At 40.3% G+C, this 18478-nt stretch overlaps 1 protein-coding gene across 4 annotated transcripts in view; it reads left to right on the forward strand.

Annotated features, from left to right (window-relative positions):
* Positions 1 to 18478, forward strand: part of cep57l1 (centrosomal protein 57, like 1) — a 69516-nt gene that overhangs the window by 20108 nt on the left and 30930 nt on the right. For 2 of the 4 annotated variants that reach the window (XM_043687096.1, XM_043687092.1), the window contains exons 3-7: positions 3350 to 3518; positions 5901 to 6068; positions 8686 to 8786; positions 13257 to 13428; positions 17511 to 17681. In XM_043687096.1, coding sequence (XP_043543031.1) covers positions 3350 to 3518; positions 5901 to 6068; positions 8686 to 8786; positions 13257 to 13428; positions 17511 to 17681 — 781 coding nt within the window. Of the gene's footprint in view, positions 1 to 1882; positions 1986 to 3349; positions 3519 to 5900; positions 6069 to 8685; positions 8787 to 13256; positions 13429 to 17510; positions 17682 to 18478 lie in introns of all 4 variants that reach the window. The other 2 variants (XM_043687095.1, XM_043687093.1) reach the window with 2 other exon arrangements.

Consider the following 18478-nt stretch of genomic DNA (forward strand, 5'->3'; position numbering starts at 1 on the left):
ACTCCACCAACCTCCGTAGAAATTGCATCATCCTCCACCATTTCCGCACCTACAAATGGATCCCACCACCAGAGAGATGTATTTCCCTCCCCTCCCCATCTGCTTTCTGTAAAGACCATTTCCTCCGTGACTCTCTTATCAGGTCCACGCCTCCCACCAACCTACCCTGCCCTCGTGGCACCTTGTCCTGCCACTGCAGACATTGCAAAGCCAGTGCCCACACCTCCCGCCTCACCTCCGTCCAAGGCCCCAAAGGAGCCTTCCACATCCATCAGAGTTTTACCTGCACTTCCACACATGTAATTTATTGTATCCGTTGCTCCCAATGCGGTCTCCTCTACATTGGGGAGACAGGATGCCTATTTACAGACTGCTTCAGAGAACATGTCCGAGAGACCCACACCAACCAACCCCATCGCCCTGTGGCCGAACACTTCAACTTGCCCTCCCACTCCGCCAACGACATGGAGGTTCTGGGCTTCCTCCATCGCCACACCCTCGCCACCCGACGCCTGGAGGAAGAGCGCCTCCTCTTCTGCCTTGGGACTCTCCAATCCCACAGCATCAATGTGGATTTCACCAGTTTCCTCATTTCCCCTCCCCCCACTTTATCCCAGTTCCAATCTTCCAACTCGGCACTGTCCTACCTCTCCATCTTCCTTCCCACATATCCACTCCACCCTCCTCTCTGACCTATTGCCATTACCCCACCTCCATGCAGGTATCACTCTCAGCCACCTTTCCCCCAGCCCCACCCCCTCCTATTTATCTCTCCAACCCCTCAGCTCAGAAACCTCCTTCCTGATGAAAGGCTTTTGCCCGAAACGTTGATTCTCTTGCTCGTCAGATGCTGCCTGATTTGCTGTGCTTTTCCAGTACCCCACTCTCGACTGAGATATATATACCAGTCTGGGATATATACCAGGTACTGGGATTATGTCTGACATGCTGAACAGTTTATCCAACCCACACAAAGACCAAGTTAGTTGTTTTGATTAACGTATTGTTTTATTCTTTCATTGATGGCAATGAAATTGAAAATATTCTACGTTGATCTGTTATTCTCTGTCCCAAGCCATTGTGGACACTTGCAATTGACAACTGCCAAAGATAAGCAATTACAAGAGTTGTGAAAGTTCATTATCCAAAGATAGTCTGACTAGAATGGTCTACTCTTGTTCCTATTTCTTATCGTCTAATTTTGCCCTTTATAGTTAAGGGTTTGGACTTTAAAATCAGGGATCTCTTGATTCAACTATTGAGGATGTTGGTGAGGCTGAACCTGGAGTAGTGTGTAAAGTTTTAGTTCCCATATTTTAAAAAATAAATGTACTTGCATTGGAGGCAATTCATAAGTGATTCATTTGGCTGATTCCTTGAATGAAGGGTTTGATTTATCAAAAGTGGCTACAATGGTTAGTCGTTTATTTGTTAGAGTTTCAAACAACGGGGGTGATTTTGCTGAAATATACAAGATTCTGAGGAGTTTAACAAGGTAAAGGTTGATAAAGTATTTCCCTAGTGGGGGAACCTTGAACTAGAGGATAAGGAGACAGAACAAGGGGATAGACTTAAATCCGAGATACAAAGGAATTTCTTCTCCCTGAAGGTAGTGAATATTTGGAATCTTCTATGATAGAGATTTGTGGAAGCTAGATCACTGAAAGCATTTAAAGAGGAAGTAGATAAATCTTTGAATTATCGGGAAGTTGAGGACTTTGATGAGCAAGTGTGAAGGATGTGTTGTGGCTCGGGGCAGATTAGTTTTCATTTATAGGATGGAGGGGCAGGCCTGCTGGACCAAATGGTCTAATCCTGCTCCTATTTTTAAAGTTCTTATATTTTTATGTCCATAAGTGCCTTGTTCATTTTTGTCATACAGAGGCGAACTTGGTATGTCACAACAAGGCGCTTTCAAGGGCAAAAAACTCCCAACATCAAAACCATTACACCAAGATATCATACCCATGTTACACTGGGGACAGGTGGGTATTGAACACATAAGACAGTGAACACCTGAATCCGTGTATAGCCTAGAGATGAAACAGGATATTCAACAACTCATAAATGCATGCCAATCATATCAACTCCAGCAGCGTGGGGAGCCTCCACACGATATTCCATTCACTCCTTGGATGACAGTAGGAACATGCAATCAGCCCAGATCATTCAAAACCCATGAAAGCATCACGATACCAATGGAACAGAAGCCAGGTTGGGCAAATGCCAGTGTCACCAATGATTCACAAAGACAATGAAGGAAAAACTCTGGAGATGATGATTATTTGGTGATCTTGAGTGACAGTACCAATAGTTAGATAACTGTGTTGTCAAAAATTGAAATAGAGAACAATGTGCATCTCTCCAGAGAGATACAATCACCAGATTAGGGTTAGTTGTCAAACCGCAGAAGTGAATTATATTGAGATTTGAAATGTTAGTCTTCTGACGGTAATGGTAGGGTTCTTAGTGAGGTGGAGGAACAGAGGGATCTTGGGGTCTATATTCATAGATCTTTGAAAGTTGCCACTCAGGTGGATAGAGCTTGTAAGAAGGCCTATCGTGTATTAGCGTTCATTAGCTAATTACCCACGATTCAATACCCAATTCAAGAGTCGTGAAGTGATGTTGCAACTGTACAGGACTTTGGTTAGGCCACATTTGGAGTACTGTGTGCAGTTCTGGTCGCCTCACTTTAGGAAAGATATGGAAGCTTTGGAGAGGGTGCAGAGAAATTTTACCAGGATGTTGCCTGGAATGGAGAACAGGTCGTACGAGGATAGGTTGAGAGTGCTAGGCCTTTTCACGTTGGAACGGAGAATCATTGGTGACCTTTAAGCGGCAATTGGATAGGTACATGGATAGGTGCTTAAGCTAGGACAAATGTTCAGCACAACATCGTGGGCCGAAGGGCCTGTTCTGTGCTGTATTGTTCTATGTTCTATGATCCCAGTTTACCAAAATGAATATTTACCAAATTGACATGTGCTTGAGCTCAACCACGTACAGTAAAATCCTCAGTATCCGACACGCATGGAGACTGGGGAGTGCCGAGTACATGAATGTACCGGTTGTAGCCAGGACTGCTTATAAATACAATCAATGAAGTTTGTTTTATAAAAGAAGAGAGAGAGTGTGAGGAGACCAGGTGATCAGTTCCCATAGTGAGGAAACCTGCTTCCATCAATTACCATTGCATGACAATACAAAACAATAGGGGAAACACATAATGAAGAGTTTATTGTATATCTGTTAAGGATAACTTTATATCTTTGACAAAGGGGGCAAATAGTAAGATATAATTTTATTTATACAAGTTAAAAATAATCACATTATTTTGTCTCTTTAGAGAGCAGATTTTTCAACAAAACAAGCCTTTTTAGATGATTTCCAATTGTGTCCAAATTTGGAGGAAGCTTCAGTACCGACAGATCATGATGTGCAAAGATCAGTTTCTTATCATGCATATTTCAAAGATCCCAAATCTGCTGTGATGGATCCAGTGGCAAACAATAAAGGTATTTTATCACTATGGAGTTTGATAAAGATACTTAAAATCTTGAATGTTTTAGATTGAATAAATGGAGAAGTGTACATTTCCAATGAATGAAGAATCAGTTATCAAAAGGATCAGATTTAACATTATTAGCAATCAAAGTAGTGGGTGGCACAAGGAAAAATGTTTTTATACTGATGAGTGGTTACAATTTGGGGCTAACTGGAATGCTCTTTTAGAGAGCCAATGAATACTTCACTTCCCTCTGTGCCACACTGTACTAAGATTTTCTGTGAAGAATGGGTGATCTTTTTTGTATTTATTAAATTCACATCTGATTCAGAAACAGATAGCAAAAGATTTGTCAGCCCTATGTTTTGAGGCATATTGGTAGTGATTCATGATTGCTGGTTTTATTGGAGGGGGTCAGGTAAACATAGAATCTCTACAGGGTGAATGCAGGCCATTTGACCCATTGAGTCCACACTAACCCTCTGAAGAGCATCCCACCCTGACCCAGCCCCCTACCCTGCATTTCCCATGGCTAATCCACCTAGCCTGTACATCCCTGGACAATTTAGTATGATCAATCTACCTAACCTGCATATCTTTGGATCGTGGGATGAAACCAGAACACTCAGAGAAAGCCCGCAAAGACATGGGGAGAATGTGCAATATCCAGATAGATAGTCCCCAAAGTTAGAATCGAACCTGGGCCCCGGGTGCTGTGAGGCAGCAGTGTTAACCACTGGGCCATTGTGCCACACCAAGCAAAGCTGGTGCTCCAACCTCATGGCTGTGTCTGTGTAAAGCAGGGACCTGACCAACTGAGAGGACATGACTTAACCGGCACTCTGACCATGAAGATAGGCTTAAAGGGAAGCTGCACTGAAACTGGAACACCAGGGCAGACAGAGAATCCCAGGTGAAGGATGTGGTGCTGGATGTATTAGCAGTGGAGCAGATAGAATGAGAGATATTGTGGTTTTGTAGACATCAAGTAGCCTATGAACACCATCTTCAGAAAGGAGTGGATCTGGATGGCTTGTGAGCTCAGCACCCAGAGACTGGAACTTAGGATCTGATGAGTATATTCAGAAGTCTTATTGTATCACATGGGGAATCAGTGAATGCATCTTCAATGACAGCTCCTACACACCACAGAACCAGCTATTCATGCTGCTCAATTTGTCACACATCCACCTATGCTTCCCTATGCTTCAGACTCATACTAACATCCATCTACTTCATCTCACCCTCACATCAGATGCACTATATGAATGTTTGGCATGCCGTAATTGTTAACAGTCAGTCATGGGACTATATATATTGTACAGCTGATGATACAGTGGGTCCGAGATGTCATTTGAAGATGGATTCACCTTTGAAGGTGAAGAGCCCTCTCTCTAGACATTAGTCCATTAAAATCCTCTTCATTCGAGAAAACCTTCCTTTGACAGTTTCACCAATTCTCGTAGCCTCAGTACATCTTTTTAAGAGGGCCAAGCTATTGTTAGGAAGTGTAGACCAGCCATGCATTGTACAAACTATGGATACACATGGGCCTCCTACTCAATGTGCAGCAAGAATTACTATAATTTTCAAGCCTGTTACATCATTTCTTTGTGTAAGGTCTCTCAAAGATATAGAACAAAGGTAGAAAACTGAGTTGAGGTAGTTATCAGTGAACAGGTGCATGGACTACTTCTCTTCCTCTCTAATCCTATGTTCACTTGGTCACCCCTTTATCTAAGTGGTGATCACCTTCTCAAATGTGTTTTCCAGTAGGCTTTCTCTTTTAAGTATGTTGCGAATTGTGGTAGTCAGTCAGATTTTAATTGGAAGATTAATTAATATCGCTGAGCTCATGAAATACTATTCCATCACCGTGTGTGTGTTTAGGTGTTCTGTGCAGACAGAGTAGCCATATTGTAAATGGTGTCACATGCCTGGCTCCTGATCCTAAGCCATCCATTAGTTCTTATTTTAGAATAATACATTTCCAGATCAGACTAGTTTCCCAACCTTTGCTCGTTAAAAGTTTAAGCTGCTATGCTTTACTCAGTATCTTAGATGTAAAAGAACATTATTTTTGGTTCCCTATTCACTGAAAATTTCCACTCAAAAATTTTGTCCAAAAGCATGTTATAGCTTTGAAACATTAATGGCCCACAATGTAGCAAAAGAGAATTTATTAAAGTAAACAGAAAAACATAATCTAGGGGTAATGTTGGGACTGGTAAGCAGTGACAGAGAAGCTTATTCTGTTCAATTAATCTAGTCTGAAGATTAAACATTTGATGCATTATATAACATTCATTTTGCAACAAACTATTAGATAAAATGTAGTTAAGAATTGCAGTTTAGATAACAGCCCAGTGGTCAATATTTTGCTAATATTCAGCAGCGTGGAAAGATCTTCAAGAGAAGATTCAACAACTGGAAATGGAGCGAAAACAAGCTGAGCAACACATGGAACGTCTGTGCAATGAATGTGTTCAATACATAAAGTTTTCAGGGCAAGAAAACAGTAAGGAAGATATCGTCAACATTAATACTGAAGATATTAATGGTGAGTACACCTGAATCTTGTTTGCTGAAAATGTTTTGTCCTTTAATAAATTAGTTTAAATATAAAAATAGTAAGAATGCATTTTGAAGTGGAATAAGATATGTTTATCTATTATTCTGACTTATATGTAGGACCTTTAAATATGTCTACCTGCACGGTTAGGGTTCTGAAAGAGTTGAAGTCACATATAAATGGGTACAAGGAATAATCAAAAGACTTTTCTCGGCTAAGGCCCCAGTCATGCCATTTTCTCAAAATGTTGTGCTGTCATCAAGCCTATGATCTCAATTTTGCTTGATTGACAGTTGGCTTTTTCTGGGATTTAAAAAAAAATTCACTTGTGGGATGTGGGCATCACTGGCTGGCCATGTTTGTTTTCTTGTTTTGTCCCATATGTGAAGAGGAAGAGAATTACTGAATAGCTATAGACAAATAACATGTATATGCATGAAACTTATCAAAATAATGCAAATGTTCAGTGAGATGAAAGAGGTTGCAAACAATATACAGAGTTGTTTAATTGAAAAAAAAATGGTTGGTGTGATGAGAAAGGACAAAGTTGAGAAAAATGACACAATTTGCCCTTATTCTGTAAGTGTTACCACATGAGAACAAAGTATAAGTTCCTGTTATGAGGGCAAAAATTAAAAAGAATTTTCATATCGGACATGAGGTGATACATTGTTTCCTAGAGATTGGTTGAAAAGGAAACAGATATGGGGAAAAAATATGTGCAAAGTGCAGAACAAGGGTGGTAGTAGGGAAAAGTTGTCTGTTATCCAGAGAGGTAGACATGTTTGAATTTTGGAATTGGAACATGGAGAGTAAATATATTTACTTTAGAATGATTTTTGAGCTTCAAATAATATTAGCCTAGATTTGTTTTCTTACGTCTTTGTGGAATGTGAGCAGGATGTGGCAAGACCAGCAATTCAAGCCATAGAGTCTTACAGCATGGAAACAGACTCTTCAGACCAACTAGTCCACACTGACCACGTTCTCAAACTAAATTAGTTTCACTTGCCTGTGTTTGGCCCATATCCCTCCAAATCTTTCCTATTCATGTACCTATCCAAATACCTTTTAAATGTTGTAACTGTACATGCATCCACCACTTCCTCCTCCTATGATCTGGCATTTTAAATACTCATCCAGATGATGATCTGAGATAGATCTTTGGAGTAACAGAGGTAATAGTATGGAAGTAAAAAGATAAGTCTCTTTAACTGCAATTATGATTGATATTTTAAATTATTAATTAATCCAAAGCAGGTTAAATAGGGAGACAATTGTTGGCTTAAACATTAAGTCAAATAGGATGTCAATTGTGAATTGTTGTAGAATTGCGACAGGGGACGCTGTACCTTCATCTCACTCAATATTCGCATCACCTTGACAAGTTCCACACATGTACCTGTTGCTTGGCTATAGCTATTCAGTAACTCTCTTCCTCTTCACATATGGGACAAGACAAGAAGAAGAACATGGCCAGCCAGCAATGCCCACAACCCACAAGCGAATTGAAAAAACAGAAAAAGCCAACTGGCGATTAAACAAAATGGAAATCATTCCACACAAGAACCACTCTCTGCGTAAAAAGGTTGCCCCTCATGTCCTTTTTAAATCTTTCTTCTCTCACCTAAAAATATGACTCCTAGTTTTGAATTTGCCCACCCAAGGGAAAACACCCTTGCTATTCACCTTATCTATGCCCTTCATGACTATATAAGTCTCTACAAAGTCAGTCCTTAATATTCTACACCCCAGTGAAAAACGTCCCAGCCTATTTTTATAATTCAAACAGTCCATTCCCAGCAACAACCTGGTAAATCTTTTCTGAAGCTGCACTAGTTTAATAATGTCAATCCTATTGCAGGGTAATCAGAACTGCACAGAGTACTCCAGAAGAAGCCTCACCAAAGGCTCACCTCAACCTGAAGTCCAACTCCTATACTCAAATTGTTGCCTGTCCCTAATTCCCCGTGAGATAATAATATACAAAAACACTAATAATGATGGATAGATGCTTTTCACATTCATAGGTTTGCTTTTATGATGCAGGCATTAAAATATTTCTCCTAAATGAGTTAAAATCTATTTTAATCACAAAGCAGTTTGGCAAGGAATAATGGGTAAAGATTAGCCGCTTAAAGCTGAGTATCACAGATGGAGGCAACAATTGTATTTTAATTCTCTAATTATTTGATCTTTTAAAAAATACACACGACTTGTCTCATCAAATCATTGTGTTAATTTTGTTGATGTACCATACCACTCGATCACCTGAACCTTTATCTGTTGAAATGACAAGAGACCAAGAGGAAAAAAAAACAAAGCTGTGAAAACAGACTTGAAGAAGAATTTGGTGTTAGTCCATTAAACCTTTCAATTTGAATAAATAAAAGAACATAATTTCAGAAATTGGGGCATCTGCATAATCAGGGTTTAGAGTAATGCAATAAGTTAAGATAGTTATTTTCAGTCTCAATGTTTTGAAAATACGTGAAAAGACAAAAGTTAAAAGAATAATTTATTAGGCTGTGATACAAAGATTAATAGAGTGTTTCTGAAGCTTTAATTCTCATGGTTTCTTTAAATTCATCTGTTCATGCATTAGCCACTGCAGACGACTGTTCACTTCTACAGAAACAGTTAGAATATATGATGAATGCTTTGAAGAATGGAGAGACTGAAACAAACCCTGTATTAGAGAGAGAGGTAGGGAGATTGTTGAATGTTGTGCGTTTTTCCTTTTTGGAAAGATTTAATAATCTTATGAACTGAAACAAATTTTAGAAAATATAGTTGTTACCCTATAACAAAATATTTTACATCTCAAAATTCAATCTTCCAATATCATAACATTTATTCCACTACTTACAATCTATATCAATAACTTGGAGATGTGGACAGCATATCTGGTGGCTAACTTTGCTGATGACATCAAGCTGGGTAAGAAAGTAAGTTATCAAGAGGAGATACAAGTCCTGCAAAAAGACATAATGACTTAAATGAGTAGGCAAAAAGTTGGCAGGTTTAACGTGGGAAAATACAAACTTGTCCACTTTTGAAGCATAGAAAAGCAGTATACTATTAAATGGTAAGATCAAAGAACTCAGAGGTACAGAAGGATCTCAGTGTCCTAGTATATAACAAACAATTGGTTTGCAGGTTTAGCAAGTGATTAGGTAGGTAAATGGAATGCTAGTGTTTATTGCAAGGGGAATGGAATATAAGAGCAGGACAGTTTTATTCCAGATGTATAGAGCTACAGTGAGAACACATAGGGCACTGTGTCCAGTTTTGTTTCTTTATTTGAAAAAATAATCTGTGTTAGAAGCAGATTTGTTCCTGGGACTAAGGGCTTATCTTTTGAAAAATGATTGAATAAGTTGGACCACTGTCCATTGGGATATAGAAGAATGAAGGATGATCTTATTGAAACATATAAAAAAAACTGGGGGGACTTGACAGGCTGCATTCTAAGAGAATGTTTCCCGTTGTGGTAGAGTCTAGAACTTGGGGATACGAATGAGGTCATATAGTCATACAGCAGGTTTCACCTTTAAAATGGAGAAGAATCCTTTCTTTTTCTCTGATAGGGCTGTTAGTCTGTGAAATGCCCTTCTCTAGGAAATAATGGATGCTGGATCATTGAACTTATGAGTTAGATATGTTTTTGAATCAGCCATGTTCTTATTGAGCAAGTGCAAGACAGAATGACCTACTTGTACTCTTAAGTCTTATTTTCTTGTTATTACGTAATTGTTTACAGCCTAGATTACACAGCCAATAGAGTCAAACACTACATTTATTGATCACCTTAATTGATGGGCTCACCAGTAATTTTTTCAAGTGTAACTACGAAATAGCTGTAGATTTTATTGTCACATGTACTCAAGTGTACAGAAGTACAGTGGAAAGTGTACAATGTCACCACACATGGCATCAACTTAGGTACCAAAGTACCGGAGTATAAAATACATATGTACAATGTAGTAAGAGAAACAGAGTTAATAAGCTAAGCATTACTTCATAGGATAAGTAGAAAAATAAATACTGGCTAGCCAGTTTTGCCACACATCTCACCAGTGAATTAAAGAAAGCACAGGCATGGAATTTGAACCCGTGACTTTTAACAATAAAGGCCACAGCACAACCACTGAGCCAATGTTGCCATACCTCTTAATATTGGCTCATTTGTCACAACTCGATTTTTAAAGTTCTGTGAGGAAGCCACGGGACATTTAGTCATGCTTGTAAATGTGGTTTGCAATTCAACTAAATCTCAATTCTGCAGAGGAGGATATTTATGTACATGAGATTAATAAACTTAAATACCCATCATATCATTCACTAGCTCTTTAAAAAAACGATAATAAACCATCCACCTGAACTTCCTGCGAAGCTGCAAGTCGTGGCCAGCAGTGGCGCTATGTCTGGAGGAGGGTGACGCCGGGGAATGGGGGCCGTCTTGGAGTTTCTCCGCTGTTCTTTCTTTAATGCCCCGGAGGGGCCTGGGAGAGAAACGTTGGTTGCTCGGATACAGAGGCCTGCTGTTGGAGCTGAAGCCTGGACCTCGGTTTTCGGGATTTTCGTCATCTGTTTCTGCCGCTGCGAAGCAGGGAGCAATATTGCACGGTGAAAACAATAACAGAGCTTGAACTTAAGATGTGGGTAAAGCTGAATGAAGTGGCAGGGTTCTACCAGTGCTAACCCTGGGTGGAGGAGGAGCAACAACTGGAGGGATTTTTAAAAACCCTCAACAGCCCTTTCTGGTGCATCCATAGAAACCAAACATAAGGAGGAGCAGCAGCATGACTTGGTTCGATTCTATATAATATATATATTTCTGTTCAGCTGTTGGGTTCCTCTTTAAAACAAATTTTGTGCCAAAACCAGGTTTGTCTGTGCTTTTTTTTTGTCTTGGTGAATATGTAAAAGTAACAGCTTGTCCCGCGCCTTTGAGAGTTTTGTTTTTCTGGTAGGTTGCAATTTCTGGATCCTGTATTTAAAGTTGAAGTTTAAACAAAAATCCATAAGAAATACGGATGCTGGAAAACAAACAAAAATTGAAATTGCTGGAAAAACTCAACAGGTCTGCAGTATCTGTGGAGAGAAAGCAGACAACATTTTGAGTCCAATGGCTGTTTTTTGTTTTAAATTTGAAATGTTTGATTCGTAGATGTTAGGAAATGTACTGCGGGCACCGGATGCTAAAGCTGGAATGATTTTGATGTCTTTGTTCATGTTCTCACTAACATTCATTGCTGTGACTCCACTTTTTGACAATCAGTTGTGCAACCAGACAGAGAGACTGCCATTTGGATTATGCACAAATTTAATAATCTTTCTGACTATATCTTAATATAGTGCTAACCCCTTAACTGTTGCATTCATTCCATTTATGGAATGGAGAGTAGGAGTAACAATGAGCCTCTGAAACATAGTTTAAGTCTACATTCCTTTTGCAGAAATGCAATAATCTGCTATCTCAGAGGGAATAGCCCATCGAGGGTTTTAGAAATGTTTTTAAAGATTGTAGGACCATTTTTGTACTGTTGAATTGGTGAACTAATAGATTAGAGACCGTTCAGGAATTAGATGTTTTTACCTATCCATTTCATCCAAAACTTATTTCATTGACCAGGCAATGTTACTGCGATGACCCAGGTAATGCTGTTGCCACAATAGATCTTTGGTAAAAGGTAGAGTAAAGGGATTGGTTTTGCTCAATTGGCTGGACTGTTCGTTTGTGTACAGTGTGATGTCAACAAAGTGAGTTCAATTCCCACACCAGCTGAAGTATTCTCCTTCTCAGCCTCTCCCCTTGTCTGAGGCATGATGGTGAACCACCAGCAGAAAGGAGCCCTATGGTCTAGTAAGACTATGGTGACTTTACTTTTTTATAGTGCATGTGGAAAAAAAAGACTTGCTCGTTTTCTTATTTTCAACAGGTACCTGTTTCAATTGTGCATGTTTGACATTTGTACATGAGGGAGTTTCTTTAAACAAAAAAACCTTTCTCTGCTTTCAGATAACACCTTTCCAGATCTTTGCAAAACCAGAAACAGAATACTGCAGATGCTGGAAATCTGAAATTTAAAAAAAACAGAAATTACTAGAAATCTTTCAGAGACTGTCAACAGTTCAGGCTGATGGCCTCGCATCAGAACTAAATGAGTAATAACAACCTCAAAACTGACAGTCCAATTCAAAATACTATTTTTTTTAATACTTCACACAAGAAGCTATTGGCCCCGTGAGCAGAGATGGTAGACCTTTTAGGTTGTGTTGTATATGCATATCACAAACATATCTGCTGCTGTCCAAATTTGTAAACTTTCCATCTGAGACATTTGGATTATGATCAGCAGTGGGAATTGTAACAGTGCTGAATGTTTGTTTCAGGTCTGTAATCAATTTGTGGTTCTGCTTGCAACAGCTCACTGAGTATAGGTCCGGAATCAAACTTGGGACTATACTGGCATATAATTAGTGCCATAATTAGTTGCTGCAAGATAATTGGGCCGAATCTTCTGGTTTCTAAATTGGTGACTGGGTTTGTGACTGAATATGAACATACGAAGTCTGTTATTGTCATGTCAATCATACCTACGTGGAACTAGCTAGAAGAGTTAGTGGCAATTCCTCTGATTCCGGGACACTGTACAATCATCTCTTAGTTGGCATCAGATAGTCCTGTATTACTTACCTGGATAGTTACATGTTAAATGATTAGATTTAAACCTGGTATCATTGTTTTGGTAACATCACAATTGATCTGGTCCAATCACTGTACACAGAATTGGGTTGAATGGTATAGGAAAGTGTCTTAACAATGCAAAATTGCCTGTTTCACCAGGATCTGGTCTAATATTCTTTTAGTCCCCTAACCCTGGTTTTTTTATGTGTCATCTCTAAGTTTGGTAACAGAAACCTTCAACTGCCCCAATTATTTGGGAACATCTGAATATCCTCCTCAAATTTTTCTCCATAACTTTTTGAAAGCCATTTTAAAACACCCTTCTTCAACCAAACTGCAGGTCAATTTATTTCATGCTCCCTCAGGGGGCATTAACGCTGCCCACTTATTTTATCACTCATTCTGAAAATATTCTCAACTTGGTAAACTTTCAATAAGTATTGTTTGTAACTTGATTCTAATGGGGATTTTCATCTTTTTAGATTATGGAATCTCTATCCAAATGCGAGTATGTAGGAAATCCACTTTCAAGCTGGGAAAATATTTTGTTGACTTCTTTTGATATCCAACAGAAGGCAGTGCCTCATGTGACACCCACTGGATCAAGAAACCATGATGAGGCTAATGTGATTAGCCTGGCTTCCAACAGCAAAGGTATATTTATAGATGGGGGAAAAGGATTGTTAACATTTTTGAATGCATTTAAAGTATAAAATGTAGAGGACTATTTTACGAATATTTCAGTAGACTCCAACAATGCGGCAATGCTTTGTGTTTCCAGTTTTTTGGACCTATCGGCAGCATTGAATTGAAATACAGTGAAATATTAATTGACCTTGAGTCTTTGAATGCTGGTGGCTCAGTGGATAGCTCTTCGGAGGGTTGATGCAGACTCAATCAGCTGAATGATTTGATTTCCTTACTGATTAAAAATCTCTCTTATCTCAACCTCCGACATACTTACCGACCCAACCTCAACAACCCCCTGCAACAAAGAGTCCCACAGAATCTGAGAGAAGCAATTTCTTCTCAGCTCTGTCTTTTAATGGGTGAACCCTTTTTTATTTTCTTTCACTCATGGGAATCGGGTGTAATTGGTTTAGCCAGCATTTATTGCCCATCCTTAGTTGTCCTTGAGAAGGCGGTGATGAACTGCCCTCTTGAAACACTGCTGTCCATGTTTAAGATAGATGGTGTGGTGTCAGCCACATTCCACTCTTGGTGCACTTATTGCTTTGCACTGCCTCTTACTCTACTATTTTGGGCTCTTCCACTACCCAAGTATCCAATTTCAAAGGAAGGTATGCGCCCGGGCTGTTGGAATCTGAGTCCCTAGAACCTGAGCTGTTACTTCCCATGTAGACAGCGCAGCATTTGCCACTTTCATTAGAGGCGCCAGCAGAAACAAAGAACCAAGTCTGAGCAAGGTGGAAAAATTCAGGTAGATGGTAGAGTGGACAAAGGAGTAGGTTTGGGGTGAGGGAAGGTTGAATTAGGTAGACTGAAGGGATGAAAGGGAGACGTCTGGTGATGGGTTTGAGGAGAGATGGGTTGAGTGAGTGGGGAATTGGATGCTGTTGGAGGGAAGGGCAGAGCAAATTGGATTTCATAGGGAGAGAGAGAACGGTGGGCGAAGGAAGAAAGTGGATTTGGAGGGAAGAGATCTGGGAAGGTGATATTGCTGAATGAGTATAATCAGCCCATACAAATGCAATGTGTAGGGGAGTGGGAGGAGAGGGTCTTCACTGAGTTTTCTGGTGAAAATGGAGACAGTCATTGAAATCTAAATGAGTAAACAAAATAAAAGTATTCTGAAAACACTGTTGTTATATTATTGTGTTATAATGATACTATACTCCTTTATTGCTGTTGTGTTGGTTAGTTTTGTTTTCCATCATATTAATTTTCAAGACATTTTCAATAAATATTTGTTCATGGCTGTGAGTATTACTGGCAAGGACAGCCCTTTTTCACCAACCCTATTTGTGCAGGAGAAGATGGCGGGAGAAAGTGTGGGCTGCAGATACTGGAGATCAGAGTCAAAAAGTCGAGGTGCTGGAAAAGCACAATCAGGCAGGCAGCATCCAACGAACAGGAAAGTCGATGTTTCGAGCATAAGCTCTTCATCAGGAATGTATGGGGGCCTAAGGGGGCTGAGAGACAACTGAGATAGGTGGGAAGGAAGATGGTTGGTAGGACAGTTCAAGAGGGTGGCACCAAGTTGGAGGATTGGATCTGGGATAAGGTGGGGGGAGGGGAGATGAGGAAACTGGTGAAGTCATAGAGTCCTAGAGATGTACAGCATGGAAACAGACCCTTCGGTCCAACCCATCCATGCCGACCAGATATCCCAACCCAATGTAATCCCACCTGCCTGCACCCCGCCCATATCCCTCCAAACCCTTCCTATTCATATATCCATCCAAATACCTCTTAAATGTTGCAATTGTACCAGCCTCCACCACTTCCTCTGGCAGCTCATTCCATACACGTACCGCCTTCTACGTGAAAAAGTTGCCCCTTGGGTCTCTCTTATATCTTTCCCCTCTCACCCTAAACCTATGCCTCTAGTTCTGGACTCCCCGACTCCAGGGAAAAGACTTTGCCTATTTACCCTATCCATGCCCCTCATAATTTTGTAATCCTCTATAAGGTCACCCCTTCGCCTCCGACACTGCAGGGAAAACAGCCCCAGCCTGTTCAGCATCTCCCTATAGCTTAAATCTTCCAACTCTGGCAACATCCTTTGTAAATCTTTTCTGAACCCTTTCAAGTTTCACAACATAATTCCTATAGGAAGGAGACGAGAATTGCATGCAATATTCCAACAATGGCCTAACCAATGTCCTGTACAGCTGCAACATCATCTCCCAACTCCTGTTCTCAATACTCTGATCAATAAATGAAAGCATGCCAAACGCCGCCTTCACTATCTTATCTACCTGCGACTCCACTTTCAAGGAGCTATGAACCTGCACTCCAAGGTGTCTTTGTTCAGCAACACAAATAGTTTGAAGCACTGCTGTAATCTTTTGTTTTGTAAGTATGTAAACCAGCAAGGTCGACCTGTATTATGTACAGCAACTGCATTCAATGCTGAAATACTGAGGTCACTTTGGTGAATTTATACAAATGCATTTTTCCACTGTCTTGACATTAATGGAAGGTGTGCAAAGGGAGACTACTTGTTTTTAGCCACTTGAAGTCTAATGATTCCACTCATTTAAAGTGGCCCAGATGTATTTGCATTTCACTGCAGATCCTAAAAGTGCTATAATATGGCATCATTCCTTGTCACAAATAATTTTGTGTGTGTTGTCTTGGTTTTTGTCACCTCTTCTGGTTACCAATTATAAAGCAGTCATTAATAGTTTATGTATATTAATTCTAAAAATCCCTTAATTTTGAACAGCTCCATTAAATCTTCACTTGCCTCTCTCCTGATCTAAAGGAACACCAATAAATAAGTTACTTGCCACGTTGCACACTTTCCTGACCTGACTCATTTTGCTGTTCCTTCACTGTCACCGGATCAAAAACCTGCAAGTCCCTTCTTAAAACCATTGTGGGAGTCCCTACAAGAACTAAGTGATTCAAGAAGGCACTTCACAACTTTTTCCAGGGTAATTGGGAATAAGCAATAAATGCTGGCCTAGTCAGTGATGCCAACATCCCGAGAATGATTTTTTGTTTTAAAAACGTTATTGTGGCTACTCTGGTCTGTGTCTAGACTAATCAAAATTACCCTTGTGACAACCATTCTGTGACTTCTTCAAGTAAAATTAATTCTAAATTTGTGGAATTAACCAGATTGGGAACTTAATTAGGATCTAAGCTGATTTCCTCCTCAAAAGTTTAGAAGGAAGTGAGGACCGCAGCTGCTGAAGAGTCAGAGTCTAAAAGTGTGGCGTTAGAAAAGCACAACAAGCCAAGGCAGCATTCAAGGAGTAGGAGAGTCGATTTTTCATCAGGAAGGGCTTATGCCCAAAACATTGACTCTCCTGCTCCTCGGATGCAGCCTGACCTGCTGTGCTTTTCCACACCATACGTTTTGACTATCCAAAAGTCTATGAGGAGAAAGTGAGGTCTGCAGATGCTGGAGATCAGAGCTGGAAATGTGTTGCTGGAAAAGCGCAGCAGGTCAGGCAGCATCCAGGGAACAGGAGAATCGACGTTTCGGGCATAAGCCCTTCTTCAGGAATGAGGAAAGTTTGTCCAGCAGGCTAAGATAAAAGGTAGGGAGGAGGGACTTGGGGGAGGGGCGTCGGAAATGTGATAGGTGGAAAGAGGTCAAGGTGAGGGTGAAAGGTCAGACTGGGGTCGTTTCGCTGTGGTCTGACGATGGAGGAGTCCAAAGACCTGCATATCCTTGGTGGAGTGGGAGGGGGAATTGAAATGTTGAGCTACAGGGTGGTTGGGTTGGTTGGTCCGGGTGTCCCAGAGGTGTTCTCTGAAACGCTCCGCAAGTAGCCGGCCTGTCTCCCCAATATAGAGGAGGCCACATCGGGTGCAGAGGATGCAATAGATGATATGTGTGGAGGTGCAGGTGAATCTGTGGCGGATATGGAAGTTTCCTTTGGGGCCTTGGAGGGAGGTGAGTGGGGAGGTGTGGGCGCAAGTCTTGCACCTCCTGCGGTTGCAGGGGAAGGGGCCGGGAGTGTCTAGCCTACATTAGAATGACAGGCACGCTACCATGTCTGTTTTTCTCACTATTGAGTATTTTTCTCTGTTTCTAGCTATAGTTTCGGCTTTGAAAAATCTTCAGGAAAAGATTCGGCGTTTAGAGGTGGAACGTGCAGAAGCTGAAAAGAAAATGCAAAGTCTGAGCTATGAATCCGTTCAGTGCACACATAGACCAGAGCGTGGAAAGAAAAATAACACCAGAATCGAGAAGGAAGTATCTAATGGTGAATGAGTAGTTTTGCTTTGTGCAATTGTTTTGGACTTAAAAATATTTTAATCACCAACTTCAGCCAGAAAGTAAAGCAAAGCCATACTCCAGAATGCAACCAAGTTTTAAAATAAATCTATATAATGTTCCTGCATGGAAAGATCATTGTTTAAGGTCCATCTCTATTTGCCCACTTTGAAGGTAATAAGCCATCATTTTCAATTCATGTATGTGTGATAAAGATACTCATGCAGTTTAGTTAGGCACTGCTTAAGAGGTTGGTCTGTGCCTGTGTTCCTCACGTAATCTCCTGATTTCAATTTTAACACTACCAACAATTGTGCAATGAAAATTAGCAAAGGGTGATAAAAGAAACAGTGACAGTCAATGCCAACAGTCTATAAACACTGGTTTTAATAGATCCCTCCTGTTTCTCTGAGAAATCTGGAATAGCCTCTCTCTTTACCAATCACCTTTTTCCCCCTCACTGAAGCTAGACAAAGTGAAGAACTATTTCTGGAGCTCCCTTTTTATCTTTCCAATTGAAGGCAGACAAGGTGATCTGCTCCGAACTTCTATCAGTTCAACCCCTCAGATGAAATGTCTGAAGCTGAGATTGCTAATTTTATTTTCTCCATTTGTGAAATTTGTCATTTTCCCTAATGCTCCTTCTTATGTAGTGTCAGTGGTTTATTGTTATTTGGTAACTGATCACTTACGTAAATTGAGAGCCGTAACATTGAGGAACTGGAGCATTCTTCACTTTTACACATTTTTTAAAGCTATTCTTGTATGACCCATTCTTTCTTTATT

The sequence above is a fragment of the Chiloscyllium plagiosum genome, chromosome 3 (genome assembly GCF_004010195.1).
Source record: "Chiloscyllium plagiosum isolate BGI_BamShark_2017 chromosome 3, ASM401019v2, whole genome shotgun sequence".
In the NCBI taxonomy this organism is placed as follows: domain Eukaryota; kingdom Metazoa; phylum Chordata; class Chondrichthyes; order Orectolobiformes; family Hemiscylliidae; genus Chiloscyllium; species Chiloscyllium plagiosum.